Source organism: Rutilus rutilus, assembly GCF_951802725.1.
Source record: "Rutilus rutilus genome assembly, chromosome: 5".
Taxonomy (NCBI): domain Eukaryota; kingdom Metazoa; phylum Chordata; class Actinopteri; order Cypriniformes; family Leuciscidae; genus Rutilus; species Rutilus rutilus.
The window spans coordinates 8,634,731-8,650,963 of record NC_140213.1 but is presented as its reverse complement, the minus strand read 5'-3'; the positions used below and the strand labels follow the sequence as shown (position 1 = coordinate 8,650,963).

The 16,233-nt window shown below is 39.6% G+C and overlaps 1 protein-coding gene across 4 annotated transcripts; it reads left to right on the top strand.

Annotated features, from left to right (window-relative positions):
- The first annotated feature begins 2,370 nt into the window (after nucleotides 1–2,370).
- ankrd67 (ankyrin repeat domain 67) lies at nucleotides 2,371–15,210 on the top strand. Of its 4 annotated transcripts, none has more exons than XR_014627373.1 (6): nucleotides 2,371–2,561; nucleotides 6,707–6,959; nucleotides 8,624–9,176; nucleotides 11,559–11,855; nucleotides 12,165–12,293; nucleotides 13,562–13,673. XR_014627373.1 is itself a non-coding variant. In XM_084408861.1 (5 exons), exons 2-5 carry the CDS (start codon nucleotides 6,721–6,723, stop codon nucleotides 13,730–13,732), a joined length of 1,260 nt encoding a protein of 419 aa, XP_084264987.1. In that variant the 5' UTR covers nucleotides 2,371–2,561; nucleotides 6,707–6,720; the 3' UTR covers nucleotides 13,733–15,210. The 4 variants fall into 4 exon arrangements, 2 of the variants coding, with proteins under 2 accessions (XP_084264987.1, XP_084264988.1); XR_014627374.1 differs by having other exon boundaries at nucleotides 12,165–12,315; nucleotides 13,562–13,670; XM_084408861.1 differs by lacking the exon at nucleotides 12,165–12,293 and having other exon boundaries at nucleotides 13,562–15,210.
- The last annotated feature ends 1,023 nt before the right edge of the window (nucleotides 15,211–16,233 follow it).

Sequence of the window (16,233 nt, the reverse complement as noted above, 5' to 3'; positions counted from 1 at the left end):
ATGAATGATACTTTAATAGTATTTTTCATCCTTTTTGGAGTTTTCTTTTGTTGCTAAAATAGCAGCGTGAACATTCTTCAGAATATCTTCTTTTGTGCTCCACAGCGAAAAGAAAGTCATGCGGATTTTGAATCATGCGAGTAAATGATGACAGTTTAATTATCTTTTTTTAGTGTTCAAACTATTTGTCCTGAAAGATTTAGTTAAACACACACACAAACATGTACAATCTCAAAAGTTTAATGTGAAATCATCAGATACAGTGTAAAACAGGTGTGGTTGGATGGAACTGTGAGCATAGACAACATTACGTCACACTGAACCTAGGTCTCGGATCACTGATGTCCTCTCCTAATATGAGACTGACTGCTGGACAAACAAATGAATGAATGTTTAAAACAGCACCTCTTGTGGTTCAGTGTAATAATAAATATTTGCTGGGCAGACATTGCCCCCTTGTGGGTAAGTGCATTTACTTTGATGAAGGTCAATGGAAGAAACAAAACACATGAAGTGCTCTTGAAGTGACTCCCCCTATGAGGCCCATAAAAAAACAGCCCTTCCTTCACCGCCCAAAACCCACCCGACATTTGGACAACATTCAGATTCAGAGCTCAAAGCACAAATAAACTGGAAAGATGATGTCATATTCATGTCAAGAAATTGTTTGTTGCACATTTGTATGGTTGCTGATTTACACATGAATTCCACTGAGCAAGAGGAAGTCTTAAATAAGGCTTCTCTGACATGGAAACGTGAACACAAATTCATTACAATGTCTAGAGCAGTGATTCCCAATTCCAGTCCTCGTGACCCACTGCTCTGCACATTTTGTAGGTCTCTCTTATCTGACACACTCAGTTCAGTTCATGGAGTCTCTCCTAATGAGCTGATGATCTGGTTCAGGTGTGTTAAATAAGGGAGACATACAAAATGTGCAGAGCAGTGGGTCACGAGGACTGGAATTGGGAACCACTGGTCTAGAGACATTATTTTTTTCAAATATTTATGACATTTTATCATGCCTGGTTCAGATTACACGATTTTTTTGTCTGTTACGATAGTCACTGTGTCAGATTACACGATTTTGACTCCTAAAAATCTTGTCATGTCGTGGACAAGAAACATGTCAGACTACACGTTGTTTTCCGACCAGTCATCGCGAGCCGTCTCACACACACTCATTCACTCGCACATATACACACGCTCACTCACATAGCCTACATGCACTCACTCACACACGCACTCACTTTCTCTCACAAACAAACACACACACACACGCACTCACTCGCACACTCTCTCTCTCTCTCTCTCTCTCTCTCACTCACACACACACACACACACATGCTCTCTCACTCACACTCACTCTCGCGCACACACACACAGTCACATACACTAACTCGCGAACACACACTCTCACTCACTCTCCCTCACTTGCGGCGTTGCGGGCCATCGTCGTGGAGGACCGTTAAAAAAATAAACATGCTAGTCTTTCTGTCGTGATGTCGTGAAGCATCGCAGACGCGACGTAGGTTGTCGCCCACTATGACACACTATACGAGATGAAACGATCGAATCTTGCGTCCCGACGCCCGTTGTCGTTTGCGAATCCCCACGACACCCTACGTCAAACGGATCGTGCCAAAATCGGGCTAAAATCGTGTAATCTGAACCAGGCATTTTGCAAATTGGCTCTCTTTCAGTTCATGTGATTTTAAATTGAACTTGCCACAAACAACAGGAATGAATTGTATTATAATTTCCTGAAATTCTACACTGTATCTGTCACAGGAATTCCATTAGTTCATCGTGTGAAACCATGGATAATTCATTACATCATTAATTATGCAAAAATACACAAATTTATTCCCTGATATGTAGAATGCTTTATGAAGTACAATACTATTAACAGCCATTTAATTTAGCCATCAAAATGTTACACTTACTGTAGTTTTTTTTTTATTTCATTCTATATAAATTCTGCTTCCTTCAAATCAAATTTAAATTCATTTCAATTCTGCTCTGCATGGTGCACAACCCTAATGGAAACCCAATGGTGTTTTTTAATTTAAACAGAAAAGCACTGAATTTTGATGATAATGATCACAAGAAAACGAGTTGATTTAGCATATCGTTAGCCTCATAGCATAATTGCCTAAGTCCTTTTTTTAAAAATATTACTTAGCAATTATGCTATGAGGCTAACGATATTTCAAATACAATGGTAAATGTATTTGTGTTTTACATAGGATAAAGTAAAAAGAAGAGACAGTTGCACACATTTTAAATGTAATTGTGCCAAAATAACCATCAGGCATGCGCAGTCTCAAACCTCTCTCTCTCTCTCTCTCTCTCTCTGTCTCTCTGTTCTGTGCCATCATACAATAACAGTGCTCTAAAAGCCCATTCTCACCATAGCAACCTCAGATGAACATAAAACACTTGATGAACAATATCAGAGGGGGTGGAAAAACCGGATTTACATGTATGACACCCTGAGAGATCTGTTCAACAGCACAGTGGAGAGAAGCAAGACGTCATGGAGTAACTGGCACTCACAGGTAACTTCTCTGCCTTGTTTCCAGTGAGTTCGATGGATCTACAAATTCATACGCTCATCTCTGGTAATGTGTATTTGTGTGACTGCTAATTTGAATCCCCAAGAAATGATGTGAACTTATGGAGTGATAATTGTTTGGGGTGCCAAATACAAGTTTAATAGTCATCACTAAGAATTATGAACTGTTCAAATCATTTCACTGGAAATTCAACAAAATAGCATTATCTCACTTGATTTAATTGTAAATCTTCCTCAGCAGCAGTGTATATGTGCAGTTACATGTTTTGTAATGATATTTTGCTTTGATAAATAGCAAGGCAGGAGGCAAGGGCAGGAGCCAGTTGTCCGCCCACATAATCCCGAACTCCCACGACATGACAGGCCGTACGCCTCCAGATCTCCAGTGGCTCACAGCTTGGCTTGGAACACGCATTCACACTGAGGATAACACAAAAAAGTGTCGTCTTTTAAATCTCTTATCACACATACAGCACAATGGCATAGTTCTTCAGAAATTCTGTCAACCTTTACTCACCCTCATGTCGTTCCAAAGAATATTCCGTAGAGTAGATGGACCAAAAAAACAAAACAACTAAAAACTTTGGTCACACTTTAGTTTAGGGTCCAATTCTCACTATTAACTATTAAAAATGACTTTTGCCTCAATAAACTCCTAATTGTAAGGTAGTTGTTAAGTTTAGGTATCTGGTAGATTAAGGGATGTAGAATATGGTCATGCAGAATAAGGCATTAATATGTGCTTTATAAGTACTAATAAACAGCCAACATCCTAGTAATATGCATGCTAAAAAGCAACTTGTTAACAGTGAGAATTAGACCCTAAACTAAAGTGTTACCAAAACGTTTTATGCGTTTTGTCTTTTCATTTAAATGACACCAGCATTTTAAGGGGCTTGAAAACGGAAACTTTTGAAAACGAGTTTCAACGTGCAAGTTTTTGAAAACGATACTAAAGCCACTTGAAGACAAGCCTGTAACCTCAGCCAAAAAAAGCGTAACACTAACGCTGCGGTACAGGGAAGGAGGCCGTTTTTTTTTTATTGATGTCAGTGGATGAGAGGCTTCACCACGCTAAATAAAACCGTTTTTGTGAGGAAATAGCTTAATAAATCGACAGCCCAACGGCTAAACTTCAACATGTTTGCTCTTAAACAATAGTTTTGGATTGATCTATTTTTAGAATTTACACCGGAAAAAATGCTGTTTTATAAGAGAAGTCACAGACAGGTTAAGTTGCGCGACAGGTATGATTCAGTCTGGCACTTCTCATTCATTTCTATGGTATCCGCAATCAGTGATTGACTGTTGCACAACTCTGAATGAAATTTAATGACATCAAGGCTGTAATGTGATTGGTTATCAAGGTATAACCACAATGCACACAATGTGATCCAAGTTAGCCGCTGCGCTTTCTCCAATGGTAAGAGCCACAGATCCTCTCATCTCCCAATAATACAACAATCTCTGATGATACCGTTATCGTCTCCGTGTAAACTACTAAACGTGAATTTGTTAAAACAGTGGCATCATTAGTATCACGTGTTCAGTCTAAAGGTGCATAGTGTTTCTTTACAAAGTGACATCACCAACCACTAGCATGGCATTCATAACATAGCATTTTTAATCGTTTTCGTAGATCCGTGTGAACGTGGATTGCTTTGACAACGTTGACGTCTGTACGCGAAAAATGCAAATGCATTTCTGTTTTTAGTACATCGGTATCGTGTAAACATACCCTACTAATTTAGTAACCCTAATGCATAGAATTATTAACCCTGACACAGCGTTTCTCAAACCCTGTTCCTGGAGACACACCAAAGGGCCATTTACACAGAACACGGTTTTCCATTCCACTGCGCTACTTTTCCATTGTTTTTCAATGTAAACAAGCGCTACACGGACATGTTTGACTGTTGCGCTCGCGTCTCGCATCTTTTGCAGCGCATGAGACTGGATTCTAAAAAACGGGTTTACACATAGGGTACTTTTTTATCCCTGTATGAACCAAACCCATCTTAAGTGTTTGCTGGCAAAAAAGCAATTTTTTTTGTTTTGTTTCATCTGTCCATAGAACCCGTCCCGTTTGAAGTTCCAGTAGTGTCAGTTACTTTTCAAACGTTCTATGGTCAGATAAAAAAAAAAAAAAAAAAGAGCTTAATGGCAGCAAACACTTAGGGCCCTATTTTAACGATCTGAAACGCAAGTATCAAGCGCGAAACGCAAGTAACTTTGTGGGTGGGTCTTGGGCGCTGTTGCTATTATACCGGCGGGATAAATGACTCTTGCGCCCGACGCAAATCTAAAATGGGTTGGTCTGAAGTAGCTTCATTATTCATAGGTGTGGTTTGGGCATAACGTGAAATAAACCAATCAGAGCGACATCTCACATTCCCTTTAGGAGCAGGCGCGCTTGTTTCATTGCGGATTGATATTATAACGGCGGATTTGCCAGGCGCGCGCCAGGAGCACTTCACAGCCGAGGAGACAGATGTTCTAGTCAGGGCCGTAAAACACAGAGAGGTGACATTGGGGATGGAGAAACACACCCAAATTAGCTTCGGTTAAACAGGTAGCCTATATAATAATTTGGGTAAATGTGTAAACTAGAATTATGCCTATTTTTTCACATCTTCATGGACACAACAATGATTGTGTGTTAATATTTTTTCTTGTAATAATGTATGGTTTTCTAAAAATGAGAACTGCTGCGTCTGTGTGTAGATGAGATAAGCAAAGTGTATGCGCATTGTGCACACGCTACATTGGTTATGGCCAAGCATGCGCCCTTAAAATAGCATATGAATAACATGCGCAACGCACCACTGACTTTAGACTAGGTTTTTCCTGGTCAGTGGCGGAATTGTTTTCTAAACCTGCAAAATATGTTTGCGCCGGAACACGCCGCCTCTTTGCGCTGAACCACCTCCGGGAGCGCAAATGCATTTGCTAGTTTACCGACGTGCGTCTGTGGAGGGAAAAGTCTGCTGTGCGCAGGTGCAAAATAGGAATGATACATGCGTCAGTGTACAAAGTCAATTGCGCTGGGTGCAAGATAGGGCCCTTAATATGGATTTGGTTCATACAGGGATAAAAAAGTACCCCATGTGTAAAATGATGGATCTGTAGGATCTTCCAACAGGACAGTGATCCAAAAACAAACATCAAAATCAAAACAAAAATGAGTCAGTGAGCACAAAACCAAGCATCTGCAATGGCCATCCCAGTCCCCAGACCTGAAGAAAATGAGTAGGCTGAACTGAAGAGAATAAGTGCCAACATGGATCTGGGAATCTGGAGAGGTGTAGAGTGTTTCCAGTGATATGGAGGAATGGTCTCTGATCTCTTGTCAGGTGTTCTCCAAACTCATCAGGCATTATAGGAGAAGACTCAGAGCTGTTATCTTGGAAAAAGGAGATTCCAAAAAGTATTTAATAAAAGGGGGCAAATAATTGTTCCCAACGTGTTTTGGAGAAAATTTTTTTTAAATACAATATCAAAAGGATAAACAATGCAGATTTATTTTTTACAGCCATCTTTGATCATATTTACCAAGGGGGCAAATCATTCTGACCAGCACTGTACATGATCTGGACATAATGTTTATTAAAAAAAAATGTCTTTCCCTGTTTTGCTTCTCCTCTACAAGACAGGCTGCCAGGAAAGTTAATGGAAACCTCTAAAATAGTAATTGCAGCCACTGTTACCATGACAACTGTGTCTCTAGATGGAATTACAGCAGAAATTCAGATCAGAAGAGTCTTTGAAAACATTCACTGGAAGATCAATGTAGAATTTTTGGAGCAATAGAGACAATGACTTTATCGGTTACGCAACCGCTCCAGTGATTTACTCAAACTTGAAATCTGTCACACTTTAGATGTAGGTCAGAAACGGTCCAATTTAGTGATGTAACAAAACGGGCTGAGATTCTTCTAACTGCTGTAAACTTTTACCACCCCCTGGTGGAATTAGTGTATAGTTAGCCAGAAACTAATCTGTACAACTGTCCATATTCTTTTAGTTCAGTATAATAATTCAAATCAGTAAAGTCTTACTAACAACCAATGAAAATAAAAGGAATATGTGATAAAGCCTGTAACTTTACACCATGACCTTTCTCCACAGGCTACCCTCCTGCCATGGCCAACGCGGGCCCAGAAGTGTACTGGAGATGGTTGGAGCTCCATGACTCTGTGTCCATGGTGTCTGTGGAGAGGAAGTTCCGGACAGCTGCGGGAACAAGACAGTGGAGGATCCACCGTCGACCCAAACCCAGGCACTCTCTCTTGGATGAGCGGAGGCTGCACTATGCTGCTTGGCAGGGTTGTCTGGAGCAAGTCAGGGCCATGGTGGGACATGGGGTGCCTGCTAACTGCCAGTTAGTGAGCTATAAACTTAAGCGAACAATTCATCCAAAATGTTCAATTCTGCCATTATCTTCTCTCCCAAATGTCATTCCAAATGTTATTTTTGGCTACACCTTTAACCTGGTAAATTGTAGATATATTGTAGATGTTTTAATGGCAGCAACTATTTGCAAGTGGTATATACACTAGGTGTAAATAGCGATGTATATGCTATTTACACAAATTGAAAATAGCAGTACTTTCTTTGCACTAATGTAGCCTCTCCAGTTCGCACAGCCCGCTCTAAGTGGAACGCTAACCCAGGCCTGTCCGCATGGGAGGGGGCAGTCTCCACAGTCTCTAGCGTCAGTCGCTAGGGCACTTCTTGAGAGTGAGGTTTACAACTCTCACTGGCCTACGTTTGTTACACTAAGTGTAAATAGTTGTTAGTTGCTATTCATAAATAGGCTACTATTTGCACCTCAGTGTTCATTCTGATGAACTGGGATTAAGATCCATGTGCAGTTTATTGAACAACAGCAGAGTCAGTGTACTTACAGGCGCGGGTCGAATCACAGCGAATAACAATCTTGAGGGTCAGGACAGGCAGCAGACAGACAAATGCAATATCCAGATGAGCAAGACGGGGTCAAAAGGCAGTCAGCAAGAGTCATGATTGTAAAAAAAAAAGAAGAAAAAAAAGAGGGGGAGTCAAAACCAGGCAAGACAATCGTGGGAGCTAAACGCTCATAAATTTTAGCTGTGGCAAAACAAGGGGCGAATCCGAAATCGCCCCCTATACCCTCAAATAGGGTATTATTTGAGGGGAAACCATTTGTAGTGGTGTCCGAAACCATAGTGAACATTATCGAGTGCACTCTTTCTATTCCACATTGCACCACAATAACGAGTGTACAGCTGATGTACGCTCAACGGCTGTCCGAATTCGCTCACTCGTTTTCATTTACCTCTTCAAGGGATCTGTATTAGTGGACTAAATAGGGAATAGTGATTGTGGGATTAGGGGTGATTTCGGATTCAGCCAAGACTTCTCACTGAGCCTAGCGTGCTCAGGTGTGTGTGCAATCAGTCCAGGTGAGTTCTGGGATTTGAAGTCCAATTGCTAATATTCAAGTGAGAGAGACCTCAGAGAGACGGGGGGATTTTCGGAGGTAGCCTTTGCAAGAATTTAGCATGCAATATAACAGCAAATTCAGTGTATATGATTATATTTATTAAAATTACAGATGGATGCTGCCTTATTGGGACATTACTTGTACCTGTCCCTAAAGCCCTCGCCTACACTTTTGCAATTTTGTCTGGTTAAATCAGTCAATGGTGGGTGGAGTTAATGTAAATAGCCTCTGCCAACAAATCAAGCTATTTGCGCTTGTATTTGGAATTAATCTTATTTTGTAGCTTACATCATTGCAAGAAACAATAAAAGCTATCTATTCCATGTTTTTGTCCTAACAAGCCATGACACAACAATCACAGTATTTGTGATATGTTTTTTTTTTTTTTTCACTTTCCATATATCCCTTTTAAATTAGTATTATTACAGTGTCAGATGTAAATGACAGAAGGTAACAGGTTAAAAATAGTAACGTCTAATGCCATGCAAAAGAGCGTTGTGTTAATCCCAAAATAAAAATACTGACATATTTTTCACTGACTGGGCCATTTGTACTTCCAGGGACCCGCATGGTTGGACAGCTGTCCACCACGCCTCTTTCAAGGGTCATCTCATGCTGATCAAGTTCCTGTTGCAAACTGGCCAGGTGGAGGTAAATAGCCAAGACTTCTTCAACTGCACTCCCCTGCACCGCTCTTGCAGCGGAGGAAACCCCGAGACCACAGCCTTTCTCCTCCAGAAGGGGGCATCACATTCAGAAAGGTCCTGCTCTGGCCAGACGCCCCTTCACCTGGCTGCAGCCAGCGGATACCTGTGCACGGCACGGGTTTTGCTCCAGCACTTGGCCTCACCGAACGCCCAGGACTTTCATAAGTGGACACCCTTGCATTGGGCAATTTTTGGAGGCTGGGGGGACGTGGCGGAGCTCCTGCTAGATAATGGGGCAGATGTGGAGGGAGGAAAAGGTGTGGGCATGAGCCCTCTGCAGCTGGCGGTGTTGACAGGGAATGAGGCGGGGGTGAGACTGCTGTTGCACCGAGGCGCAGATGCCAATATGAGGGGTCCTAATGGGCGCACAGCCATGCACCTTTGTGCCTACTCTGGAGACAAGAAGGTGATTGACTATGGGTTTGAAGTCGCCATTAAATGAAATCCACCCTATCTATTTTCTAAATGGATGCTATTTTTAAAAATGTTTTGACCTCATAATGTGTCAAAGGCCCTATTTACACCTGGTATTTCAGTGATACGTTTTCAGCCAAACCTCATTACCATTTACACCTAAATGTGTCTCCTGTGACCACTTGTGTTATGATTTAGTCTAGACCTTCCTCTCTTCTTTCGTCATACTCTACATCACTTTCACATGAGTGCACCGCACAAATATTATTGAATGAATGAATGAAGCCATTACGCTGCTTACAAGCAAACTGGGAAGGGAGAAAATGGAAAGGATATGAATGGTAACGACGATTTCAATCATAATCCATGTGTTTTGGCACAACATAGCGAAGTTGGAATCTATTGTTTTGGTGCAGAATTTTCATTTTTAAGTGAACTATTCCTTTAACATTGTCCACTTGTGATCATTTTGACAAAAACACATTTTAATGCCAGGTGTAAACAGGTCTAAATATTCATAACTGGATCTTCCGGTGAAAATGACAGACTTCTCTCTGGAGACAAACGGCAGACTTCTCTAATCGTTTAGTCGACTTAAACCCCACCCCTGCGAGTTTGCGTTCATTTGTCTCTAATTTTAAGTGCCCACATCTTAAAATCCAATCAACAACCGATGCATAGAACCAAATCCTGCACTACATATTTTTTTAACTTTGAAACTATACCAGCATTTACCTCTGGTTTCACAGACAAGGTTTAAGACTAAAATGCATGTTTAGGCTGTTTAAACTGAAAGCAACTTGCACGGACAGATCTTAAAATACAGTAGTCAACATTTGAAGTGTATCAAAACCTTTCATCAAAGATGAATTTTGAACAATACCTGTTCTTGTCTTAGGACAACTTTGATGAACTTTTTTGATCCACTTCAAATGTTGACTACTGTATGTCAGTGCCATTGTTTTGTCTCAATATGCACACCAGTAATGTTTTTTCTTTTTTCTTTTTCTATGACACATTTATAAAAGCTACTTAAATGTCCAAATTGAACTAAGGCCTAATCCTGGCTTAATCTAAGCCCTGTCTGTTAAAACAAGGCCATAAAGTTTGGTTTAGGGGGTTTAGGATCTTAAAAAATATAAAATGGATTATACTCCAATAATATATTGTTGTGGGGAAAAAACAGACATAACTAAGAAAAAAAATATATATATAGATATACAGTTAGTATATTTTACTATCAAATATTTGATTTCATTAACCTGACAAGGAACTAGCTTTTCCTCAGAAACCCTCATAATATCAACCTGGTACATTTTAAACATGGTTTAAGGTTGAAGAAGTTCTACAGTGTTCTAGCAATACGACTGGAGCTTTAGTTTATTCAAACCTTTTCCAGAGTACAGTATCTATCAGATGGTCAGACTGATTGTGGGTAGTGTCGCCTTTGAGTTAATAAGCTTATTCAATGAAATATTGCTACTTTTTATTAATTTAATTTAGAATAGTTACAGACATATACAACTGAAAATACCTCCCTTCCCAAAACATTGTTGGGCAAAACATCAAATCTACCAACTGTTTTCAAATTTTTCTTTGAAAAATTATGTTTTATTAACAAAGTTCATGAGGAGCACATCCAGATAATCTACCCGACCGGCATTAGAGGAGGCTTTAATATAGATTCGACTTACTTCTGTTTCATGAACGTTTTTCCACCATCCCTCTACCCCAACTTCTCACTCTTGTTTATTCCTATCCCAGCCAGGGATGAGGTGGGGGGTGGGAGTGGTAGAGGTGTTCTGTGTTCAGTCCAAATTATGAGCTCGGAGCCCTCTCCTCGGACAGCACACCAAATGCGCATAATTTATACTATATCCGACTATATGTAAATGTAACCTTGAACAAGAGACTGTAAAATAAGTTTTCTGGCTGGAAAATTGGCAAGTTGGACTCTTTTTTAAATGCTATTTATAAAAGTAGCAGTGTAACAGTTACTTTATAACAGGAGTGATGAAATAATGTTATGCTATCCAATGTAATCTCATCTGATCATTGAGTGATAAATGTTCTCCTAAAAAACTCATGTCTACATGAAGTGTCCTATAAACACCTAAATGCATTTGTTTCCAATCATCCCTATTACCGCAGCAAACCTGGCATTGCCAAGACTGAATTCAAGGTCTCGCTGCCCTTTTGGCTGAATGCTTTCAGAGTCACGCCAACCGCGTGCAGTGAAACAGATGGCATATGTGTGGGTGAAGGGCAGTGTACAGTTCCTGTCTGCTTAGCACCATTTGATCTTTCTTTCACTCTCTACTTTCCATCCTCCCTCTTCTGCCTCTTCTAATCCGTATCTTCTCGTTCCCCGTAGATCCTCCAGCAGCTGTTATCAGGAGGGGCCAAGGTTGATGTCAGGGATGGAGATGTGGCGTCTCCGCTGCATCTGGCTGCCCGCAGTGGCTCCAGGGCTGTAGTGCACTTGTTGATTCTGAACGGAGCAGGACTTGAGGACAGGGACAGCCTCAAAATGACACCACTGCACTACTCAGCACTCAGGGATAATGTTGAGGCTGCCAAACTGTTGCTGCATTACGGGGCAGATGTGAATGCTGTGGAGAGGCTCGGACAGACACCTTTGCACCTGGCCTCAGAGAGGGGTCACTGCAAGGTGTGTTGATTCTCTCTCTCTCTCTCTCTCTCTCTCTCTGTCTCTCTCTCTCTCTCTCTCTCTCTATATATATATATATATTAAAAATCAGTGAAGCAGGAGAGTAAAAGTCTCTGTTTGCTCTCCATTTATTATTAGTGGACTCTAGAAGAAACAATTTAGGGCCTACTTACACTTGGTTACTTCATGCATTTTCTCTGATAGCTATCAGTTTGTGAAAAGACCAGCGCTGCGTCCAAATATGCCTATTTCCATACCATATAGTAGGAGAATAACAGTATGGCCGAATTCATAGTATTCATAAAACAGGTGAAAAGTACCAGGATGACTTACTACTTCCGGTGAGATTCTGAAGTGCACATTCGATGGACACTTTACTATCCCATGAGGCCACGGGAAAGGATTTGTGAATGGAGGTGAAGCGACTCAACTGACGCCGTGAGTTACATACATGGTGGATGTACGTCCCAATTTTATTCATACTACACGCATTCATACTGTATAGAACATATTTTTTAAAGTCCCGATGTAATCAATAATTTTATCTCTTAAATCTCATCTTTGATCACCAAAATTACATATCAATTCCTTGAAAAAAAATTCTTCATGCCTTAAAATAGCTTGAATGTCACTCTACACACTTGCCTCATTTAGTATACACAGTATCTATAAATATGTGAATTAGCCCCGCCTCCACTCACTCGCACCAGCTCAGAGATCCACTCGTTGATGATCACATGTAGTCGTGAATGGTTACAAGGTAGTTTGTGACGTCAGAAACACCAGAGATTTGAGACTGTCTTTGGTTCACTGCAGTTTTAAGGAGAAAATACTTAGCAATGGTGCTGACTTATGAATTTCCACATGGTTTGTCTTAAAGCATTTTAAAAACAACACATAAGACATATAAACAACATTAAAAGCTGGATTTTCACCACAGGGGGACATTAACGGTCACAAAGTAAGTTTCAATTTCAGTATTCAGTGTTACAGTATGTGATTTTGGATGCAGCACAGTTGTAAGTGCGCCCCAAAATGCTTTCGAGACACTCACTCAAACCACTTCAGGAGGCCCTTGGTTGTAACACATGAGAAACAACTGACAAAGTAAACAGCAAACACTATGGCTTATGTACACAGGGAAAACTAGATAACAAGACAAATGATGAGGGAGTAACGAGGGAAACCAAAAGGACTACAAAACAAGAAACAAGAAAACCAAATATGACAGCACTACTGTAACATTGCCACAGATATGGCCTGCCAGAGATGAATAGCTGAGCATCTTTTTTTAACAAGCAGACGCGCAAACTGCCACAATGAAATTCAACGTACTGCATCACATCTGAAAACTCAACACAGAGTCAATTCCTTTAAAAAAGCCCGTGCTGACGCATCTTGAAATAAGCTGATAATAAATTTCACCGCATATGATATGCGGCATATCTGTTGCTTTCAGTGGCATGAACTCTGTTGAACTGAAAATCGGATTTATATTTGTTTTGCGGAGACGCATTTATGTGGCCAGGTGTAAATAAAACAATTTTAACAAATCAGATAGCTATCTGATCAGTGAAAATGCATTACCTGAAAAGTTGTGATTTCGCTTTCCTATGGGATGTTCTGCTCTTTGTATTATATAAATGTCTTTATGAATGTTTACCTGTGTCTTTACTTTCTCAGAACGCTTGTGATTCAATCCACAGGTCTTCAAGGTTCTGCTAGACAAAGGTGCTGATCCTGCTGTAAGGAGCAGCTGGAGAGAGACAGCAGAGGACGTTGCAAGAGCACACAAGCAGATAGGCATCGTCCAGCTCCTTCAGCAACACCAGACTGCCAGGATGAGCGATCGAGTTCAGAACGGTGTGCAGAAATAGAAGAAAAAACTGTGAATTAGGGCCTGATCACACAGAAGACAACTATAATGAGAAATATACCCCCCTAAACCTAGTCCCAGACTAAAACACATGTTTGAGCTGGTTTAACTCAAAGCAACTTGAACTGACATATCATAAAATATATCATATCCAGTGTTTTGTCTCCAGATGCACACCAGTAATGTTAATTTTCTAAGGCATGTTCATAAAAGTTACTTAAATGTCCTAATTTAACTAATGCCTAATCCTGGCTTAATCTGAGCCCTATCTGTGAAACCAGGCCATAAATAATCTTTCTAATTCCACACCACAAATACTAAGGAATCACTTTGAAAGCATTTTTTTCCAGCTGATGAACGATATAAATGATGGTGGCTTTGAAGTCTTGGATATAGTTTAGTTCGTTTTTATAGCCTACTTTTAGCTTTTTTACTTCTGACGATTGTATTTAGGCTTGCAAAAATTCATAAAAGTTGTGTTCATTTGTGAAGATTATCATGATGAAGAAAACTCATAAGAATGATAAACGTTTGTCAGTCACAGATCTTATATTCTTTAGTAATCCAGAGTTATATATTATGCAATAATCCATCCTATTGGGATTTTGTTAAGGGAACCAGGGTGATGCTGACTTGGTGATGGTTGACCTACAAAAATATGTCATCCTGCAGCACTCTATTGACAGCCAATCAGAATCCATCTGAGCTTGAGCATGATGACATATGGCAGATGACATAACTGCAGGCAGCACATGCTAATAATAAACAGAATGTTATCATGCATTGGTGGTGCTGATATAGTTATTGTTATAGTTATCTTCGTAATGTGAACGGGCCTTATACAACAGCAGACCACTGGTTTGATTGGACAAGTGGCATTCCAAGAAAGTTTGTATTTTGTGTAAAAGCGTGGTTACATTTACTGTTGTTCGACAAATATTTATGGTCGAAACCTATAGTCATTTTTATAGGAATCTGCGCAATCAGGAATTTTGCTTGAGGGAAAAAGATTTCCCCCTTGCACATTTCGCTCGAGTTCAGGTTGGTCCTGCAAATTCACCATGTTGACCAACAGAAAGCTGCTTGGTTTGAAATTGAAAGTGACTTCTGTCAGAGCTGTGAGCTTTGTGCCCGTGAGATGTACAGAAATTTCACTAATGTGACCTTACCTTAACAGAAGTGGTACTTGTATTTGACCTGATGATAACATAATTTCTGTCAAAATGCTGACTTGTGACCATTGCTAGAAATCATAGAGGATGGAACAAATTTTTAGGTTTATTCTTACGTTTTTTTCTTTTTGGATGGACGGTGATGGATAAAACCTCCATTTGTAACTGTAGTGCCTATAGTATTTTGATGCAAAGTTACTTATCTTTTAAGGGTCTATACAGAAATAAAATAATCTTCAACATTCAGACGCTGGCGTGACAATTTCTAGTAAAGCTTGTATCATTTCAGCACATTATAATTTAAAATGTGAAATGTTTTTTTTTTTTTATTGCAAAGAAGAAACAACACTGTAATGAATTATAAAAATCTCAAGAAAGAGTACAAATCTAGGCAAAGGTTATTTTTTCTTGTGAATAAAAAATTACAATGCAAAACAAATTAAAAACAAGTTCACCAGCATGGTTACTGACAGAAAAATAAATCTTTCAGAGAAGTTTAATTCACATTTTATAACTTGACATAGATAACACCTTATTCTTCCAGAGGGAATATGTCTGATTGCATTGATAAAAGCAGCACAATTTGGGAGCTGCATGCAGTTTCTTAAAATGTACTTATTTTATCTGATTAGAAATCCTGTATTTTTCAAGCAATAACCATGCTCTTTTCCAGTAAATACTACCAAAAAACGGCTCCAGAAAAAAAATACTAGGGGATCGTGTTTTTGTTGTTGTTTTTTTTTAAACTAGAGGATCGTTGCTATCGTGTGTCTTTTCTCATGACGTCAGCCACACGTACCCGCGGATTGATATGTTCTGCACACTCATTTCAGTTCCTGTCATCAGCGTCATGGTACTTCCCGTATCCAGTCACTGGGTAGTGGCTGCAATCTTAAACTACACAGAAATCAATCTTAAAATAGGCCTACATATATTACATAATAGCATATTACAGTAACAGTTTCTCCGAAGGATAAGTGTAGCCTGTTTATTTGTCATAATGCGTTGATGTCGAATAGACTCAAAAGATTATGGAATCTATAATGCTGATATTTTTTTATTGCAAAGAACAAACAGCACACAGCATTGAAATACAAAATACATACAATGAAAAAGAAAGGAAAAATACAAACAAGTACTGAAAATACACCACAGTCAGTGAGAAAGATCAATTTGCTATTATTTTTGAGAGATTTTAGAGTATGAAAGAGTGTTAGAGTAAAGAAATGTTTTATTGTAAAAAAAAGAAAAGAAAAGTAGAACAAAGGAGTTAATAAGTCCAACAGCATGGCCACTGCCAGATAAATAATGAAATATATATTTTGGTGAA

Coding starts and splice junctions, on each gene's coding strand:
- ankrd67 (XM_084408861.1), top strand. CDS start 6,721: ATGGCCAACGCGGGCCCAGAAGTGTACTGGAGATGGTTGGAGCTCCAT. Junction 6,960..8,623: donor GGGGTGCCTGCTAACTGCCA/GTTAGTGAGCTA, acceptor TTGTACTTCCAG/GGACCCGCATGGTTGGACAG. Junction 11,856..13,561: donor CAGAGAGGGGTCACTGCAAG/GTGTGTTGATTC, acceptor TTCAATCCACAG/GTCTTCAAGGTTCTGCTAGA.